Source organism: Sminthopsis crassicaudata, chromosome 1 (genome assembly GCF_048593235.1).
Source record: "Sminthopsis crassicaudata isolate SCR6 chromosome 1, ASM4859323v1, whole genome shotgun sequence".
In the NCBI taxonomy this organism is placed as follows: Eukaryota; Metazoa; Chordata; class Mammalia; order Dasyuromorphia; family Dasyuridae; genus Sminthopsis; species Sminthopsis crassicaudata.
The window spans coordinates 447,575,396-447,598,029 of NC_133617.1; the positions used below are offsets into that span (position 1 = coordinate 447,575,396).

The 22,634-nt window shown below is 31.5% G+C and overlaps 1 protein-coding gene across 1 annotated transcript in view; it reads right to left on the minus strand.

Annotated features, from left to right (window-relative positions):
* The window catches only part of SMC5 (structural maintenance of chromosomes 5), a 61,523-nt gene that overhangs the window by 21,162 nt on the left and 17,727 nt on the right, over nt 1-22,634 (minus strand). Inside the window, 9 exon segments of the mRNA XM_074280714.1 lie at nt 1,910-2,023; nt 4,194-4,348; nt 5,194-5,449; nt 7,772-7,843; nt 9,141-9,302; nt 10,583-10,723; nt 14,842-14,976; nt 18,158-18,320; nt 20,349-20,401. Coding sequence (XP_074136815.1) covers nt 1,910-2,023; nt 4,194-4,348; nt 5,194-5,449; nt 7,772-7,843; nt 9,141-9,302; nt 10,583-10,723; nt 14,842-14,976; nt 18,158-18,320; nt 20,349-20,401 — 1,251 coding nt within the window.

A 22,634-nucleotide genomic window follows, 5' to 3' on the forward strand; every position in this document is an offset into this window, starting at 1 on the left:
CAGAATGAAATATTTCAAGACCTAAAAAGCCACATGCAGGATCATTAAGATTTGGCAACTACTACTAAAAAAGAAAAATAATCTTGATAAATGATATTCTAAAAGGCAAAAAAGCTAAAAGACTTACAATCAAGACTATAATAGGGAGAGAGAGTCAACTAAAACTTTCAAATGTAGACACAAAAATCAAGCAAAAACTAGAAAAGTAAACATCTGAGCAAAGGAAGGGGATATACAATGATGAGTTGCTTATATTTTAACAGGAAAAGAAATAAATGTCCCTTTAGAAGCTTAATATTTTCAATGGTCAGAGAGACAGGACCAAGGGGTGGTTTTATTCTATTTTAGTAGTTTAAAAAGAAGAAAAGGAGAGTAAAAGGGAATTATTGGAAGAACAGAAAAAGCATTTACTACTATCAAATCTCAACTTTTTATGGGGATAATATTTCTAGACAATGGCATAAAAGTTTTAAAAAATATGAATGTTGGATCTATTGAACCTATGGGAAATAAAGGGTTAGGTTCCCGTGACCACCAAAAACAAATATTTCATTACTGAAAATACACTTTTCTATTAATATGTACTTTTTCTAACACAGTAATCATGTACACAAAATAAAATGGGTAACATACAAAAACATTTTCTCATTCAGTAATGCCCTAGAATTCTGTGACTTTGTGCTAACTTCTCAATTAAAAAAAAAAAAAAAAAAAAAAAAAAAAAAAAAAAAAAAGAAGCCAAAACAATGATTTCAGACAATATTCACTTTCCATAATACATGAAATCTATGGAACCATACTTTCCTCCTTTTTTGCAGATATAACTTACTACATCAACTTACTACACTGCATTATGAGCTTTGCAAGCTGAGGCTTAGAGTCTAGGGAATGTGCACTATGATTTAGAGGCATAATTGTAACCCCCAAATTTAAGTTTTAAAGGCAAACAATGAAAAATAGACAACAAATGCAGAGTATACTCTTTACAATGGTAAGTTAACAAAACCAGAAGTGTCTACTAGGTTATCAGCTGCTCCACAAACTTGGACAAATAACATCTCTTACTTTTTCTCTACTTTGCATAGCTGTGGATACTTGTAGATGTTAAAAAATATAAATCAGGTTACTGAATTGTGGAAGTAAAAAGCACAAATGTTAAGGATTGATTGTATTTCACAAAATAGGAATACACAAAGCAAATAATATACAATGAAAGAAAAAATGGGAGAAAATGGCATTTACATGAATTTCACTCATCTGAATTGGGCAAAGGAGGACTGAATACATTACACACACAAATTGTTGTTCTTCAGTTGATTAGTTGTGCCTGACTCTTTGTGACCTTAATTGTTGTGGGGTTTTTGAGCAAAAATAGTGGAGTGATTTGCCATTTCCTTCTCCAGCTCATTTTACATATGAGGGAAAAGAGGCAAACAGAATAAAATAATGTGCCCAGGGTAGTATGTATCTCAGATCAGATTTAAATTCAGATCCTCCTGACTCCAAGGGAGCCACTAAGTAGTATACAGAGACCATAAGGCTCTATGAAAATAGGGACTATCTTTCATTTTTCTTTGTATCCCTGGCATATAGTAAGTAATTAATAAATATTTGTTGACCAACTGACATTTTCACATATAATATTCTATAGTGTTATAAATTGAAATTTATTGCAATCTACATAAACTGAGGCACTACTCATAAAAATAAAATCACAGGTACTTAATTATATTAACGATAAACACAGGGAGAAGACAAGCAAAACCAAAAGAATCTACAAAATGTTACCTGTCAAAATTAATTACATCATGCTACCTTGGTAAGAAGAATAAAATTCTGGCATTATTTGAGCTCTGAAATGAAAAACATTTACTCAGATATTCAAAGAATTCTATTAGTAAGTACTTGCCTCTTTGAGAAAATATTCCATATCTTCTTGACTTTCAAATACAAAAGATCTCAAATCATTTGATGGAATATGATTTTCAATATATTTGGCATTTTTATAGTCTTTCACATGGATCTAAATCAAGAAAAGAAACAGTATATGACTATTGAAACCATTCAAAACCCAATGTCTCTATAAATGAAACAGCAAAGAAGGTCAAAGGTCCTAGAAGAAATATTGAAGTTTTAAAGGCTCAAATTAAAAAATACTTGTTTAAGCTGACAGTTAATTTAATTTATCAAGCCTAGTCTTGGATGAATTTAAAATAGATTTATAAAAAGACAAATCCAAGACTCTATTAGCAACTGATAAGTAGGCTCAGTCTCTGATCAATGTTTTCCCTGCAGAGTATTTAACTCCTATTCTGTATATGTTCTTAATTAATTAAAAAAAAGGTAAATGCATGCAATAAAAAAAAAAAAGTTTTTAATTATATCCAGTTAGAGAAAAATTTCCCAGAAGACCCCAAACTTAACATTTGTCTTTACATTATACAAAAAGATATATAAACTGAAATGAATAACTGGCAAATCAAATTTATATATACACATAAAAAAACACCCAACTCTTTATAACTTAGAATTTATGATGGCTTTAGTATAAAGCTAAACATTTTGAGAAGAACAATTCTTAAATTTGGCAGTTAATATCCTAGTATTCAATATTTACTCAATACCTGCTGTTTGGCCAAGTCCTGTGCTAGGTACTGGGACAGGGTAACTATAAGGAGAGCAAGGAGTTTGTAATCAATCTAGTGGGTTTAAAAAAAAAAAAAAAAGCAAGCTATATCATGAAATTCTCCTCAAAATAAATTTTAATATTTAAATGGTAAATGCATCACACTAAACTGATGAGAGAAGACTGTTAAGAAGAAAAGACGAAAATAGTTTGTCAAACTCCAGTAAAGAACAATTTTTACAGTTAAAATTTCTAGCTCATTTTATGTTGCTATGGAAACTTAATGAGAGTCACTTTCCAAGATTTATTTAATATTTAGGGGATTTGTAAAATGTCTCAAAGCTTTTCAAGTAACATTTTCTTTCAAGTAATATTTAATATTTCAATATTTCAAGTAAAATTAAATTTGAAGGCAGATGTGCCTTGAATTGTTTAAAACGGGTTCTCATACTGTGGTCCACTGAGGACGTTTATGCGGCCCGCCAGATTATGGCAAATGGGCTGAGGGATGGAGACAGAGTGTGAGTTTTTGTTTTTCTATAGTCCGGCCCTCCAACAGTCTGAGGGACAGTGAACTGTCCCCCTATTTAAAAAGTTTGAGGACCACTGGTTTAAAACATCAGAAATCTAGAAAGAACACATTATTAGAATACTTTTATGCACTCATTATATCATTAATATAAATTAAATAAATGAGAACTACCTGCTTTGAATATCTGCTGTATAAAATATAATTATATTTCACATATCCAATATTGAAAGAAAATTATCAATTTATTCAAACTAGGAATTCTTACCCTTTTGTGTGTGTGTGTGTGTGTGTGTGTGTGTGTGTGTGTGTGTGTGTGTGTGTCATGTACCCTCTTTGGTAGTCTGGTAAAGTCTATGGATCCCTTTACAGAATGTTTTTAAATATACAAAATGAAATACATAACATTACAAAGGAAACCAATTATATAGAAATACAGTTAAATACAGTTATCACTATATATGTATATTTTAGAAGTTCAGGAACAGTCTAGTTAATTCTTCTTGTTAAGTAAAATAATTTTGTTTTGCAGATTATTATTCTCTATTTTATGTTTCATTATCTATACACAATATCCTATTTATAGCATGTCACAGAATGTTATTCCACATAAGTGATATATTAATATTCTATCAATATTTTTATATAATCAAATACATATGAATATATCAATAAATTTATATTTTAATTACTAGATTTTCATTTAAGTTATTTATTATTTAGTTATTTAAGCAATCATACTATATACTTCCCTTATTAAACATAACATATAACATAAAAATATTAAACTAAATTTTAATCTTATGAATATCAATTATTGCATTGTTTTAAGTGGTAAAGTGAAGGCCTCAGAGATTACAAAGGTGTGAAAGGATGTGTGTTTAAATTCAATTCTAGATTAAAATCTGTTACAAGTGGCCATAAGCATGATGATGGAATAAATGAGGTGTTTCTTGTCCAAACATTTTTATTACAACAAAAAATATCAATTAGATTACTGACAAAACAAGCTTTCTTAAAATGAACAGATTCTCTTACCATGAGCACTATGGGTTCAAAAACTGTTTTCTTAAATCTTTGTTTATTTTTTCTTAGCCACATAACAGCATCATGTGTATCACGATATCTCATTCTCAATTTCTCTTCCCTTTGATTCAATAGGTTATCAAGGCATACAATACGAGCAGTTATAGCTATTTTTGAAAAACAAAAATAAAGCATTATGCCTCTGAAAAGTATAACAAGTTAAATTGGCCATTTATCAAACATGATATAGTATTATATCCACTGTAACTGTTTTATAGGTAATTTTAAAAAACAGAAAATAAGTTTCCACCTTCTAACCTAGGAGTCATCCTCAATTTCACACTTTCTCATCAACTTATAAACAATCTGTTGCCAAGTTCAACTGTGCAATATTTCTTATGTGTATCATTTCTCTGTAGACAATGCCACCACCCTGGTGCAAGCCTTCATCACCTTATTCCTAGAACTGCAATAAAACCAACATATTCTGTGATGCATTAACAGTGGCCTCCTTGCTGTCCTTACACACAATGCTATGACTGCAGGCATTTTTTCTGGCTGTTCCTATACTTGGAATTCTCTCTCTCCTTTCTGTCCTCTGGATTCTGTCAATCCCAGCTAGAATCTCAGCTTCTACAAAAAAAATCTTTCTTAATCACTTAGAATGCTGGTAACTTCCCTTTCATACTATACCCAATTTATTCTATACACACACACATTTTTTTTTAATAGAATTGTTTGCATGTTGTCTTTCTTTTTAGATTGTGAATTCCTTGAGAGCTGGGCATTTTGCCTTTCTTTTTGAGTCTCCAGAACTTGTCACAGTGCTTAGCTAAGCAAAATAGGTTCTTAAAAATGCCTATTGACTGAGAGGAAGTAAATATATATAATACATGAAAACAATATATTATAGGACAGCTTCAGGCTTTATATAACAAATATGGAAAAATAATATTGCCTTTATTTAAAACAGTATAATATTCAAGCATATACATACTTTAATAAAACTTACTTTCTTTATCTTTCTTTAGATTTTCTATCTCTTTTAGCCTCTCATTTATCTCTACATCAATTGCTGACTTTTCCTCATGCACTTGTTTTAGATCTTCATTAAGGGAATCAATTTGAGGTTGCAGATCCTCACAGCTTCCTATGGACTCAATTTCACTCTGCCAATCATCGATCATCTTACGAGTATTACTTATTCTCTGCAGTCTATTATCTTCTTCGTCTTGCTTCACTCTGAAAGCATGTTTTGCTTCTTCAATCTAACAGAGTACAAGAATAAATTATTACTTGGGACTTTTTCTGTTGCTTTAAAAGTCTGTATTACTGATTTTTTCAAAAAAAGGTAAAATCAACATTCTAAGTGTATATTTTATTTATGCCTTAGTACTCATGAAAAATATCCCATTTTTAAGCCCAACTAGATATTTCAAAATATATGTAAACAAGAGTCATTCTTATGCATCAAGTATCCGAGTAAAAAATCATTCCCAGGGCACAAGAGACATATAATATGATTACAGTAACAAATTCATAGAAATGAATGCAACTTGATGGAATGTTCAAATTTTTATATGGAAAAAGAAACCATTTTATTTCAGAAAAATTCAAAACCCCAGTGTCCAATAAACTGAAACACATACATCACTAAGGAATTCTCTACCTGATTTTAAAAAAATGTGGAAAACTGACAGAAATTAGGCATATATCAACATTCCACAATAAATTTTAAGTGGATACATTACCTTAATACTAAAGATTATATTAATCATATTAAACTAAAAAGCTTCTATACAAACAAAATTAATATACTTAGGATAAGAAGGGAAGTGGTTTTTCTCTGATGTAGTATCCAAGACTATTAACATTTTTTGCTAGAGCAAATTAGTCAAAGAACAGGAATTAAAAAGGAATTAAACAGGAAATAAAAATTCACAAAAGAACTGCAAATTACATTGTTCTTTATCCTTTGTTCCTAAAGAGGACTACATCAGTGAGGCAATGCCATGTTATCCAAGTGAGTTGGATTTAAGCAAGGAAGGGCAAAGTCACTGATTTCACTTTCTCTTCCAAAACCATCTGGGTCCAGTGGCAAGATAGATCAGGAGGATTAGATATATCTCTGGACACAGTGAGAGACCTTGGCCTTTTTAAGCTTAGGTCTTTGGTAATGCCCATTCAGTCATTAAGACTAGATAAAGAAATGGGGCAAAGAATGGCTTTTTTTTACCTACTCCAAAAAAAAAAAAAAAAAAAAAAAAAAAAATCAATCTGGGAGAGGTTGTTCCCTATGCCGAGAATGAAAACACCTTTCCTTCTCACTGCTATCCTGTAGAGTTTCTAGGTTCATATAAGACTCCACTCAAGTTCCACAGCCTACGTAAAATCTTTTTAGATCTACATTTGTGTAAAGAGTGTTTTATTATTGTGTCCATACAGTTCCAGTGAGTAACTTAACAGGAGACTCCCAAGTTTAAGTTTGCAAAATGAACTTGAAAGTTTTTGAAGAATCCACCAAAGCACAATTTAGAACTTTTCTTGCTATTAACTTTAAGTTTAATAATTGTCTCCCTTTCTCCTTAGCCCTTCAAAGAAAGAAAACATTTGACTTCCTTTGGTGCCGAAATTGCACATACACACTCCTCTTTGTTGCTTAAAATTCAAAATTCTCATAGCTTCCAAAAAACTAGTTATTGTTACATATTCTACCTCAGTTTCATTTTTTAAAATCAGCTATTGGAAGAACTTCCAGAAGTTTGGGAAAGAGAAGGAGGAGTGAGAGTATCACCTTAATTCTGTTTTCCTGTCTTTTTAAGTATGAGATAGAAAAAGGGGAAAATGATATTGCTATTGTATAAAAATGATATTGTATCAGTATGAAACCTGTACAATTATCTGTCCACAAATGGAAATTTCCCTGGCAATTTATACTTTCTGAAAGAGTACAAAGCACTTTCATGACATATTTTAAACTATGACCAAATTTGTAAATAAAATATCTCCTTCCAAGGCAGCAATCTTTCTCTTAATTTCTTACCTATATTATATCTAAATATATTTTGGAGAGAATAGTTAATAGTTAACTTCCATGTAAACACAAATTCTGAACACTAGAAAACCCTCATGGGTCAAATTCCAATGAGGTTGCTAAGTATGTTTTTATCAATTATTTTTTTAATTAACTTAGGTGATCCCAATCATATAAGTCTACTATTCCCATGAGTGGGAAAAATTAACAGAATTCCCTATTAAATCAGTACAATTTTGAACAAGCCTTCCTTCCAAACATATATCACATATATCACACATACATTTACGCTCTAAGAACAGGAGTTCTTATTCTCTTTGTACACATGGACCCCTTTAGCAGAAGTCTATGAACCTCTTCTTAGAATGATTTTTTAAAAATGAAAACAATTTTTAATATATAAAAATTTGCAAAGTAAACCAATTATACTGAAATATGGTTAAAAACATTTGTAAGATTAAGTTTATGAATCCCACATTAAAAATCACTGCTTTAAGACAAGAGAAGTATACGCATCATGGATTTATGTAATTAATATTTCATTATGTAGTCTTACTTGTTTCTCTCTCCTTTCTAATGCATCTTGCTTTTCTTTGCATTTACAGGATGTATCTCTGATGTCATTATTCTGTAAGGAAATAAAAATGTATATACATTAAAATTTAAGTAGGTGCATAGTCATTTATTCATCTGATCTTAACTTCCCAGACCTCAAACAGGCAGGAAAGCTAAGAAAATTTACACAACAGAAGAGCAGTATCAGCAATAAAGCAGGATCTTTCCTGTGGCACCTTCATGTCATCATGTTTATAAACTAATGTCCAAACATTTATTTTCTACAAGTATAAGCATGTTTTATGACTGTCTTTTTGCCAGTAAAAAAGTTTCTCTCTACTTGACTTCCTGTTCTCTAGCATTTTGTCCTCTGATGAGAAAATTTCTGGCATAGTAAAAGCTAATACTTCTGATTTTTTTTTTAGCAGCTGCCACTCAGATTATTAACAAAAAGGGAGAATAAGAAAAGGCTGGGATCTCCTTTAGCAACTTTTTAAGTTCCCTGAATGACTCTCAACTGCTCCCAGAAACAAAGGTTGGGTTTACATAGCAATAAAGAAACACATGGGGAGTATAAATTAGTGTGTATAATATGTAATTGAAGAAGAAATTAAAAGAAGAGTTTAACAAAAATTCATCAGGAAAAAAGGAAGATAGTAGGGTGGTAAAGGTAAGTGATATTAGGCATATAGTTCAAATGTTCCCACCAATATCTTCTCATCAAGAAAAAGGGGGGCAGCTACATTTTTGTCCAAAATAGTATTGAGAAGGCTGGCTGGAATCAAGATTGGTTGTGCTGAGCAATTTATTTCACTGTGTGAAGCTTAATATTCAGAACAGGGATCATACTTATGACACTGAGTTTTTTAAAAGTGATTCACATAACTTTTTTTTTTTTTTTTTTTTAAACAGTGCAATGAGTAAAAGTCACAACTGATTAGAAGTCTGAAGAAGCAAGGTCTAGTTTTATTTTCTTAAATGTTCTAAGTCTCATCTACCAGACTATTAATCTTTAAAAGGTCACTTCCAAATTTAAAATTCAATGATTTTAAGATCGTGGTATCCCAGTATGCTTCAAAACTCACTGAATTCAGTATTCAACCATTACAATGATAAAAAAAAAAAAAAAAATGCTTCAACACATGATGCTTGCTTGGCACTCATCATACTTGGTTATTGTCTTGATTGAGGAGTAGGGATGAGTTTCCTATTAGTAAGTTTTAGTAGAGAGAATACTCTATATGCAAATCTCTTCCCAATTCCTCAATACAAAGGCAGATTTGGTAACATCAATTTAGGCTCTATATTATACATTTTCACTCAGCTTTTCTACACGAGAAACAATTTGAAATTCAATATAGATACAGTACCTTTATTCTGACTTGATTATCCAACTGCCGGCGCTGCCTTTCATACTCTTGGATTTTTTGTGTTAGAGGGCCCTGTGTCTCTTTCAGTTTTTTGAGCTCTTCCTTCATCTGCTCACGATTCTGTTTTACTTCTTCATACTGTTGGCGAACATTTTCATATTCCTTGCAAAAAAAAGTGAGGTGATGGAATTTAACCTGCTAGTCTAGGCTGGTATCTAAGTGATGTTAAAGTATATAAGCTAAAGAGAGTAAGAAAAAAATAGGAGATACAAAGATTTAAAAATAAATAAATATATATATATATAAACTAGACAGGAAAAGTAAAGGAATATTTGAGAAAGGGCAAGGAAAAAAAAAAAAAAGGACAAACATAGAGGTCTTTCTAGTATTCAAAACTAACCACTCCTATTCTACTTAAATAGTAAAGAAAAAACACATTTCATAATGCATCTTGATTGACAGTGGATACATTAATGAAATCAAGAAGCAAGGAACTAAAATTTTAACAGAAAAATGTAAAGTGAAAAACCATATTGCTCTTTACTGACATCTTAAGAAATATTAATTCATGTGGATTCAATAATTTAAAGTGCTTAAGGTGAAAACAAATATGTTATACATGAATTAGAGGCAGAATCATAGAATACAGAGAATATGAGATTTTGGTAAAAAATTTAGATGAATTAGAATGTGAATTTTATATTTATTTTATCTTCCAAATGATTTCTCAATGTCCTGACCATGAGGACACTGTAAAATTAAATTCTCACAAACATGTGCACATGTGCTCTCTCGCTCCTTGAAAATAAGCGTATTTTTATTCACAAATGCAAATCAAACACTCCTCATTTTAAAAGCTGCCATGGTCAAAAGCATTTTTTTGGATGGTCAATCTTCTGGTGGAGTTCTTCTATCCTAAGTTAGCTAAGCTGGTGTGTCTACCCCATAATCAAAGGGTCCATTTCCAACTTGAAAAAACCTATTCCATACCAAAACAAGACACCAGAATAAAACTTGATTGGAAACCTTAGATGAATAAGATTGAAAAACCCAGAAATGATAAAATCCATTCCAAAACAGTAAATATTCATTAAATATCCAGTATATGCAATAACATACATCGTCTGGGATTGCAAGGATAAATTAAATATGTCCTTCTCCCTGCAAGGCGCTTACCTTTCTACTTTAAGATACAATGTATCTTATAGGTATATATGTATATGTATATATAATTATAAAATATTTGGTTGAAATCTACAGACAGAATTTGAGAATTCTCATACATATTAAATTATTCCTTGTCTAATTACTCTGTAGTAAAACAACAATTAATAAGAAGTGAACAAAACACAATTTCACAAAATGGAACAAAAAAACATACTATACTATATGTAATAAATAAGGCAAAAGATAAGAAATGGTCTCCAAGATTTAAGACTTACCACCCATGGCCTTTTTGCTTCAAGCATCTCAATTAAATCCAAATGACGTTTACATTCATAATATCTCTCCACATCCTGCTTATGCCTTTCATTAGTCTGTTTCAATTTTTCCAAGTAGTCACTTTTTTCTTTGCATGCGATCTATACAGGTATATATTACACAAAGCAGACTTAGAATACTTGTAGGTAAAAAACTGTTCAAATAAAAAAATATGATAAATGTAAAAATTCCATTATGGGGGGCAGCTAGGTGGCACAGTGGATAGAGCACCAGCCTTGAATTGAGGAGGACTTGAGTTCAAATCTGGTCTCAGACACTTAACACTTCCTAGCTGTGTGACCCTGGGCAAGTCACTTAACCCCAGTCTCAGGGGGGGAAAAAATTTCCATTATGGTAAGTTCCATACAATTTTCAAGTTATGTTACTGTAGTAAAATTTAAATGACAAGGAATTTTATTGTTATCATCTTCATTATTATTCATTATTCTCAATCTTCAGGTTCTAGAAATGAAACTTAATGGTAAAGTACAATTTTAACACTATGAATTAATAATCAGAAAGTTGTCTTTTATACATATGATCAAGGAGTCATAAGTTATTCTCAATCCATATGCTTTCTAAAGCTACTAGATGATTCTGAGTTATTTACTAGCTTTGTTTTTGTTACATAATTGAGAGCTAAGATAAGATTTTTCTGATGGGAAGTATTAATATGGAAAAGAATTATTAGATTTATAGCTAAGAGAATCAGGGTTCAAATCCTATATCTGGTACTTATTAGTTGAATGATCTTGAACATGTAATTCAACTCCTCTAGGTATCAATTATTTCATGTTAAAACAAGACAATCAGATTCATTAATACTTAAAAGCCCTTTTAAACCTTTAAATTCCACTGTACTCTATAGGAAAATATATTCCCCCAATATTATGTACCACATAGAAAATAGAATGCTTTTTTTTTTTTTTTTAAATACCTTACTACCAGCTATCTACCAAGAAATAAATTGAATTCTGTTATGGGATTCTTCTGTAAATGGTATTTTTTTCATATTTAATATTTTTATTTTCCCCAGTTACATGCAAATTTTTTTTCATTTGTTTTAAAACTGAGTTCTAGTGTCTCTCCTTTCCTTCCCATCCTCACTCCCCATTAAGATATATGTGAAGTTTTGCAAAACATTTTCATAAAAGTCACACTGTGAAAGAAAAGATTCCTCCCCTTCTCCCTTTACAAAAAAATTATCAAGAAAAATAATGAAAGAGTATGCTTCAATCTGTGTTCACATACAATCAGTTATTTCTCTGGGTATAGACAATACTTTTCATCCTAAATTCTTCAGAGTAGTTGTGGATCGTTGTATTATTGAGAATAGCAAAGTCTGGGAATGGTATTCATTATAGAATTATACTAGTCTAATATATTATTGGATATACTGATATTCTGCGTGAATGACATATTCAAGCAAAGACTAAAATTTCTAATACTGGCCAACTTTGTCTTTTGGGAGGAAAGGGGGATACCCATACTTAGCATAGTACCTGGAACATAAGAAGAAATTAATAAATGTTTGCTGATTGAACAATTACCATCAAGGAGACTGGTGAGAGACAGCATAGTCTAGGGGAAATAGCATTAAATTTAGAGTTAAATGACTTGTATCCAAATCTCAACTTGGCTACTTATTATTTGTATGACCTAGTGAGATTGCTTTATTAAGGTCTCACCTCTCTAAACCTATTTCTTTCATAAAATGAAAGATTTGGAAAAACTTTTTTGGGTTTTCATCTATAGAGTATTCTTATGTATGGAGAAGCATTTAAAAAAATAAATGAATAAATGTTAACTTCAGAAGAGAGACAAACAACTAGGGGGATGAACAAAAGTTTCCTCAAGAAAGAGGTTCCTTTCCTTAGCCTTGAAGGAAGCCAATAATTATAAGAGGAAAAAGAGCATTATGGGTATATAAAAGAATGGAGGATTAAAAGGCCTCATTTGGGGAAAAACAAGTAGGCCAGTTTGGTTTGGTAAAGTGTGTGAAGGCAGGTTGGGAATATATTTGAAGGACTTTAATTGCCAAGTTGAGAAATCAGCAATTTATCTAAGAGACAATAGGGAACCAATTAAGAATCTTGAATGAGGAAGTAACATGGTAAGATCCCTACTTTAGGGAGATTATTTAGCAATAAAGCTATCAATAAGAATTTATTAAATGCCTACTATATGCCAAATACTGGGGCTACAAATAAAAAAGTGAGACAGGTTGTGACCTGAAGAAGCTTAAACTCCACTGAAGGATATATAGCATTCACAGATAAGGAAATAATACAAAGAGAAGCAGGAACAACTGAGGGAATCAGAAAAGGCCTTTTGAAGAAAGCACATGAGCTAAGCTTCGAAAGATACTAGAAGTTGTTCCAAGAGACTAAACTGAAGTGGGAGAAAATTCCAGGGATAAAGAATAATCTGTGAATTATCAAAAGCATGAAGGTAGGAAAGAGAAACTTGTGAATGTTTGCTAAAAGTTCAGGTAGGGGGATGACGAAGGCCTACACTATCCTGATTATGGTATGACAAGTCAAGAGGATAGATATGAAAAATATTGAGGAGGCAGAATTTGCAAGAGTCAGCAAATGATCACATATAGGAAGGGAGGGATGTGTGACTGATAATGAAAAGTTTAAGATGATATCTACATTGTGAACACTGTGAGCAACTGACAGAATGGGAATAGTTCTGAGATAAACTGCTAAGTTAGAAACAAACAAAAACAAAAAAAAAACAAAAAAGGTCAGTTCAGGGGGAAAGATAATGAATTTGGCTTTGGCCATGAGTTTTGAGATGCCTACACAACATCCAATTAGTGGTGGAGGACTTGAGTTTGAGGGATTAGGGACGGATACATGAGTCTAGGAATCACCTGCAGAGAAATGACAACTGAACACAAGAGAGTTGATGAGGTCACCAAGAGAGAAACATGAGATAGAACAGAACCACAGTCTACATCAAAATACAGATGTAGGACATGATTCATAAACCTACAAAAGCGACTTAGAACTATCAGCTATAGAAGTAAGAACATGACTAAAGAAGCATACTGTGGAATGAGCTAGAAGTGGATCAAAGTCATAAATAGAAGGGGTTAGTCTTGGCATGGATAAGGATTACCTTTTCTTTGAGAATGAAGTATAGAACCAGGACAATATATGATGCTGAGGTATTCTGAAGAATGGTCCAGGGGGGAGGAGGGGCCCTATCCACAAGGTAGAGCTGTGTGAAGAATGGACTGAGAAAGGGAAGTGGGGAGTCTGGTTAGGAGATTATTGTGAAAGTCTAAGTGAGAGTTGGGGCAGTCTGAATTAGGAAGTAGCCCCATAAGTGATAAGAAAAGGATGGATGAAGGACATATAGTAGAGATAGAATTGAAGACTTGGCAACTGATTGGATGGAGATGTATATGTGAAGACCAAGCAGATGACTTCATTTTTATTTTTGAGGATGACATTAAGGTTTCAAACTAAAATAACTAGAACACAGTGGAAATACATGCAATTGATATAGAGATGCTTGGACAGGAATATAACTTGTGATGGAGAATTGGAGCTAAGGGGGAGGTTTGGACTTCGTCATCTGCACAGATGATAAATCAACTTCAGGGCCTGAAAAAAATCAAATGATGAAATTACCAGAAGAGAGGGTATAGAGAAAAAAAGAACTTAAGATTGATCTTTGAAAAAGACACATGATTATGGATGATAAAACCTATGAAAGAGTGGTCATCTTTCAAAAAGAAAGAACAGCTAAGAATAAGGAAAATATATTCAGAAGGAAGTAGTTAATACTTTCAAAAACCAAAGAGAATAAAGAAAAGGGTGATTAAGGAAATACAATTGAATTTAACAATTAAAAGAGGTCTTTCCTAAGCTTGGAGAGCAATTTCAGTCATATTGGAAGGGGCTGAGAAAGGAAGTAAAAAAGTGTTGCCTCTTTTTTTCCCCCTAGCAACTTGGCTCTAAAAGGGAAAATATAAGCTCCTTGATAGCAGGGACTGTCTTTTGCCTCTTTTTATATTCCTAGTGTTTAACATAGTACCTGACACATTTAATAAGTGAATTTTACTGAACTGAACTCAAGGGTGACAAGGTGAAGTTTTTAAATAATAAGGACACCAGAATTAAAATAAAGTACACACATTTCATTATTTTGAGAAGTTAGAGATCTTTATGCACGATTGTAAATGTCCAATACACATAAATACCTGGAGATGTTTTTCTTTTTCTCTGAAGTTTTTGAGCTCACAATGAAACTTGTGCATTTCTGGAGGACCAATAGATTTCTCAGTAGCTTCAAGAAGTTCAACTCTGCTGAGTTTTGCAAATTCTCCAACTTTATCCTGGAGTATCAGAAAAATCAGTATTTAATTATAAAAATAATATTACAGAAGACATAACAGTCAGTTGATGCTTTCTGTCTAAGAACCACAAAAAGCTATTTCAAATGAAGTATTGGTAAAGAAAGGCTACAGGTAGTCTTTTGCCAATTACAATCAAAGTCAGAACAATTGTCTAAGACTTAACCTGCGGTCCATAAACTTGTTTTTAAAATTTTTTTCTTAAATGTATATTGGTTTTCTTTATACATAATTATAAAGAAAACCAATATACATTTAAGAAAAGATTTGGTTTTGGCCATGAGTTTGAGATGCCTACACTACATCCAATTAGTGTAATCTTGTGTATTTTATTTCATACACTTAAAAACATCATTTATTCTAAGAAGGGGGTTACAGATTTAAGAAACTGCCAAAGTTGTTCACAACACAATAAAGGGTAAGATACAAAAAAATTATACCTGACTATGATAAAACACCATTAATATAGTTCTTAAATTTTCTATAATTTTAATAGATATTTATAGAAAGAGATCCAATTACTTCAGTACTTTTAAAGTACAAAATTTGGTATCCATCTATTTATCTAAAAAACACAATAGCACCAATGTGAAGCAGAACTAAAGGCTAAAGTCAAAGCCTAATTAGAAGAATAAAATGAGACAGCATAGCAAACAATTGACCTATTTTCAACAAGCTACTGACACTAACAGCAGAAACCAACACAGACTCTCACCATTTCCTAAAGAAGTGTAACTAATGTAAAATAACTCTCACAATGAAGAAAACCAAGTGTCCACAGACTGCCTCATCCAGAAAATGCTTGCTCTGCTTGTAAAATATAAAGATATACCAACTAAAGGCAACATTAGTTTAGAATATGTATCAAATTAATTTGTAAAAATTTTATGAAATCTAATTAAGCCACATCATCTTGATAACATAGAAGCATGAAACTTAAATAGATAAAAGAAATGAAAAATATTAAATGTCCGTCAAAATATCTATAACAAACTATCATTGAAAAGGTAGGGATCATATCTGGAGACCCTAATAAAAATAATCCCTGATGAATTTTTAAAAGAGTAGAAATGGCATCGAAGAAAAACAAAAGAGAATGGAAACAGTTGGATTAGTTATGTATTCAGAGACTCAGAGAGGTCTCTATTGGAGATATCAATTATGCTTTTGAGGTTAAAGGACAAATTCTTTAAATAAAGGATATAATACTATGCAATTTTTCTCATCTAGTTGGGTGAAAAAAAAGATCAGTGTTCCTATTGTTGTTAAAAAAAATGCAAACAAAATAACTACTAACCCGTTATATATATATATTTATATAAACCATTCCCATTTATAATATCTTTGTAAGGTATTATCTTTATATGTGCAGGATACTCTTAATAAAAGAGGGAAATAGGTAAATCTTTAGAAAAAAGATTCTTTAGCTAAGTCACCCAAGTTGCTGAAACATAAAAACAGTGGCTCAGAAAGCTTTTTGTCCTCATGATTTAGTACTTTTTATCAAGAGGAATTATGACAAAAGAACATTTAGGATGGCAACAAAGAGGAGTTTCCAGGCTGTTGGACTTCCAGATCTCTTACCAAGCTCTGAGATATTTCTGCCTCTCTTGCAATCTCACTCATTAATCCTCTTGTTCACTTACATAGGACTAACAACAGAAAAGGCAGTTTTGTACATTTGTGGATTAAATTGCTATTGTGAACTTCCCAATACCAAGCTAGAAAAAGAAAGCAGTTAGCTAACTGCAATTAGGTTATAATTGCAATAGGGTTATAAGGAAGGAGACTATGGGAGTCTTGGGGTAGAAGGAAGCATTTTGTGGCATACCTAGTAAAATATAACATACTCTTTGCTATTTATGTATATAAATAATGTAATATCCTATCATACTTACTGACTAAATAAACATTTGATTTAGCAGAATAAAATATTGTCTTAAGATTCTCTTCCAACAAGTTTGTTTCTATGAATGCATTAAAATAATACAAATTCCTTGGTAGATTAACAGAGATGATTATTTTTAACAATCCTCTTATATATTAATGAGAAAATAAGGAAATGTATGTTTGCTACCGGCATTTGCCAGTACAATGAAGATTATTTGGAATAGAATACAAGGTAGGAGAATATGCTGCAGATGGTGGGACCTCCAAGCTATTTATCAATATTATTATGATTATTGTTTCAAGATCCAGAACACTATACAACCTCCTAAATTATATTTATAATCACTCAAAAGAGTTCAGCCTAATTATTCACATAAGAAAAACCAAGTGGATAAGGACTATCTATTGTTCCGACTATGATATACACATGAAAAAAATCAGTCTATAAAGCTGGTCCATCAGAAGAAACAGCCTGGACTGGAATGACAATGAACTGTCAAACATTGAAGGAAATAAGAATAAGCGGGTTTCTAGTTGGGAAGATGTACAATGCATTCAATGTCCTAAAACTTCCCCTGAAACAAATCTTTTAAACATGAACATTTTTTGTATAGCTATAAAATCCTGGAATTGATTAATGCCTCTAAAAAATTAAATGCCATGGTCACTCAAAGGGCAATGAGCAGATATATAGTAAAGTACAAATAGAATGCAGCATTATCATCAATGAATAATTACCTAGAAGAAATGCAAAAAGGATATTAAGATGCATTATCTGAAAAAGAACTATTCATTTAGCAAACCTGAGAAATAACCAATAGAGAATCTATATGCTCCAGTGGTATGAAAAAGTTCCATAATGCTGGGTAAAGCCCAAAGGGAGAATTTATATGAGGACATAAATAAAAGCTTTGTATCAATATGTAAAATACAGAAAAGCTTGAATTAGTTGCAATTTGTATCTTTGGAAGGAGAAGTCACATTGAAGACATCATAGATTCACTAAAATAAGTGTTGATGTAAGAGATTATTGATTCAGATTTAATAATTAAGAGAAACTGGAAAGTTAAGATTGTGCTACAAGCTATTAAGTATTGCTTCTTAGAACTATCAATTTGCTATGCATTAAGAGTATAACTTGCCCAATACTACTAAATTTACAATCTTTGTAAAATATATCCCAAAACATCTCAATTATTTTCTTCTTCACAAAACAAAAGCTCTTTAAATCATGCAAACAAAAAAATTTCCAGTCTTTACATCTTCTTCATACCTGAGGAAGAAACTGGCAAAGATTGCCTACTTGAATATTCAAGGCTGCTACCTGTTCTTCTACGGCTTTTTGAGTTGCAGATTTTTTATCAATGAACCAAGAAGACTGATTTTTAAGCACATCAATTTCTCGAGTAATTATAACATTTCCAGAAGTCTTGAACCTGGTTAAACACATTTTAAAATATTTTATTTTAAAAACACAGTTTGAAAGTTGCCTAAATTTGTCATCTAAATTAATCTGTCACAATTTTAAGGAAAGTAAATAATAACCCTCCCCCCCTAATATACTTCAATCTTTGCTCCATCTGAAATCCTACTTGTCATTTACTTCAGCTTCCAAAAAGCAGTTAGGTGGCACAATGGAAAGAGTGCCAGGCCTGGAATCAGAACAATTCATCTTCTGAGTTCAAATCTGGACTCAGACACTAATTGCATGATCCTGGGCAAGTCACTTACCCCGTCTGCCTCAGTTTCCTAAAATAAGATAGAAAAAGAAGTAGCAAATTGCTCTGGTATCTGCCAAGGAAATCTCAAATGTGGTCATGAGGAGTTTCTCTCTATAAATGTTACTTATTTTTCAGAATAATTAGTGAAATGCTATAGACATCCAAACCCAACCTACCTATGGTAGCATTTATTTATTAAATTTGAAATCATTTAATTGATATAACTTGTCAAATGACTGGATATGAAGGGTAAGATAACCTAAAATTTTTTAATTGAGTGACTGGTAAGAACAACTGTGAAGTTGCTAATAAAAATAAGGAAAAATCAGAACAGTGAGCAAGCTGCTTCATTCCAAAATAATTAAAATAACCTAAAAAAACCTGCTATGGCAAACTATGACCCTGCCATAGCAAAGGTGTGAATTATTAAATGTGATATGCTATATCCAATAATTTAATGTCCTAATAAGTAGTCTTGTGAAACAGTCTGAGAAATGGTGGATTCATTTCATTTCTAGATTAGAATAGAGAATAAGTAAGAAAAATGAATATGGAAGCTGGATAGGGGAAAAATGAACATTCAGCCTGTAAAGTACATATTATTTTGAAGCACTGTGAATTCTCAGATAAGATACAACCAAATTCAATAAAAATTAAATCTTGCAAATCTCAATAGTACAGAAAACAGAGCTAAGATTTCTTTTATTTACCTATCTTCTAAGACTACTAAAGTCACTTCAAGTAATAATTTTAATTGTTTCATGAACCTTGATTAATTTAGCTATAAATTCTCCAAGTTCAATCTCTCAGTTTTACTTTCTCTTTTTGCGCACTTAAAAACTTTTTTAAAAAATCATTTTCTTTTATTCTAAGCTGTAAATTAGAAAGAAGTATGGTACTACATAAAGAACATTGGACCTAGAATGAGAGGACTGAGTGTCTGAGTCTGATATTGCTATGCAATCTTGATCACAAAATTTACTTAATTTCTCAAAATCTCAGTATCCTTATCTGTAAAATGAGGAGTTAGGCTAGATCTTTAAAGTTTCTTCCAAATCTAATATTCTATGATCTGTGTTATCTCCTCACCTAAATTTTTTTACACAGTTCGTCTATTAATAACTACTTCAAAGATTAAAAGTCTTCGAAAATTCTTGCATATGTTCTAGAAAATAGAGTGTAAATTTCCAACTAAATCTCCTGAAAAAGCCAATTTATATTAAACCATTTTTATTTTGTATTTTGTCTCTGGACATCATCACAAACCCTAAAAATGACTACTAACAAAAGCAAAATAATTTATTTAGACTCTAAACATTTTTAAACAGATAAGCTTTGTTCTGCTTTAGGTATACATTTATGGCCACTGAGTGGTCCTTATACTGCAATATTACACACTGTTAAATTCTGTTACATTTGATATTATAATTCATTATCTAAAATAACTTTAAAACAAGAAACATTTTAAGTGATTTCAATGGAGAAACTATGCCCTAAAGGAAGCTAGTTTTTAAAGGCAATGCATGCATTAAAAAAACAAACAAACAAACAAAAAAAACTCAAAAAGCAAAGTTAAGTAGTATATTTACTTATTTGAATAAGTTATATTGTTGAGAAGACATAATTGATATTATTGCATTATTATCATTTCCTACAGCCAATGCATAAAACAAAATAACATGTATTAAATGTAAAAACTAAAAGTAAATACTAAAGTTTAATTTGAGCATTTTCAACACTCACAATTCAATTTCAATTGAACCTTTGGCACATCCTCGCTTCACATAAAAGCCAACCTAAAGAACACAAGAAAAGGCAAAATGAGAGAATTCTTGAAAAATTATTTAACTTGCTAGATAGGAGACACTGAGTAATTAGATTACTAGATATCTATATTTATCAGATGACCATATTTGGTTTTTTAATGCATATGATACATACATACACATCCCCTCAACTGTGTGAAGTTGTAATACCTAAATTATAGGCACTATCATTACTTTTTCCTACATATATCTTTAACATAGTACAGACTGAAAAAAACAAACACATGAAAGCTTAAATAAGATAACATTGTGGTGCTTATAGTCTAGAAAAGGGATATCTCACATATCACATATATATCACATAATTAAGAGAGTATATAAGCAAGTGCTAAGAGAGGAGAGGAGGAGGAGAACATTACTGTTTTGAGGGAAGAGGGGAATAAAAGGGCCAGGAAAGTTTCCTAAAGAAAATGGTATTTGATAGGGGCTTTAATGGATGAGTAAGACAGAGAGAAGAAAGTAATACAGGCAGAGAACACAAGAAAAGGTCCCTTTTCTTTCTTTTAGGAAAGCAGCCAACTTTCTAAACAATCAAATTAGGTGGTGTTAGAGATGCTACATGAAGAGGATTATTAAATGTTAAGGGAAGAAAGGTAGAATGACCCCATATTCTGGAGAATTTTGAATGCTAAGCCTTTCATATGATAGCAAAATATAGTATAAATTAATTGACTGTGGTAAAAGTGAGTAGAAGCTGGTTACCTTGTTAGAGGAAGCTATTGCAAAAAAAGTCCAAGAAGGGGGTTACAATTGAGATAGAGGATGAATTTGAAGTACACTGTAGAAGGAGAATTAACATATGGAAAAAAGAAACTACTGAAAAGCATATTTTCTATGTTTGACCCAAAAAAGTAATCTTTTTTCCTAAATCTTAATTACTTAGCAACAAGCAGTTTATGGCTAATGATAAACATTGGATTTTTATCCTTTAAATAAATAAATACTAGTTTTATAATTCATTATAGCAAAACTTTTAAACTGATTAACTGTGTGCTAACACAGTGACATTAAAGAACTGCTTTTCTCAAATATATTTTTGATGCCATTAGGACTCTGAAATTCCTTCACAGGTAATGACTATTATGGAATCAACAAGCAAATGCAAATGGAGTCTTTCTATGTTCTTATCATTATGCTAGATACTGAAATAAGAGACAAAAATGAAATTATTTTATCCTTAAGGAACTTACATTGTCATACTTTTAAGTGATTTGTACATTTACACATATTTATAAAATAAATACAAGGTAATTTTAATAGGGAAGGCATTAACAGCTGAGGGGATGAAGAAAAACTTCATGGAGAATATAGCACTTTAGGTGAATCATGAAGGAAGCTTTATTAGACATTAGGTTGAAAATGATCAATGGGCAGTTGACGTAAAACTGGAGCTTAAGAGACATTTATATAGACCTGAAAGTCAGCTTCATAGAGATAATGAAATCTATGACATGTAATAAGCTCTTTGAGAGAGAAAAACAAGAAAAAAAGAAGAGAGCCCAGGATAGAGCCTTGATGAATACCACCAGTTTGGACACGTGATATGGATGATGATCCACAAAGGTGACTGAACAGTCAGACAAACAGAAAAAAACCCAAGGGAGAAGAGTTTTCCCAGTGGGGGAAAAAAGAGAATCTAGGAGGGAAGGGTAGTCAATAATGTTAAATGCTAAAGAAAGGTTGCAAAAAGGAATGTAGAGAAAAAAATGTCATCAAAGTTGGCAATTAAAAGATAATGTTCTTTTTAACACATTGACTGTTTTGAATCCCAACACTAATTTTTCTATAAATAACATATGCACACTAGGCTTAGTTTTTCCCATTAGTTTCAAACACCCCTCAATGCTTCTTAAAAAGATGTGTAAATCTCAAGCGGGTATAAAAAAAAAATTACAACTTCAGACTTGAACATAGACACATACACATCCCTTATAGAGCAATATATTCTTTTTAAGATGAATTCTGACACCAATAAGTTTTTATGGGTTATAAGAAAATATAAAATATAAATTACAGGTAGAAGAGTAAGAGCTGAGACTTAGTGCAAACACTCCATGTTGTCAGGAAAAAAAAAACCTGAAAACAAAATGTGTTCTGAAAATCAGGATGTATGACATACTATCTTTGATGGTAGTCCCCAGAAGGTTTTTTCCAGATTGTAAGTGATTTAAAAGAGAAATACCATATTTACAAGTTTTGGTGA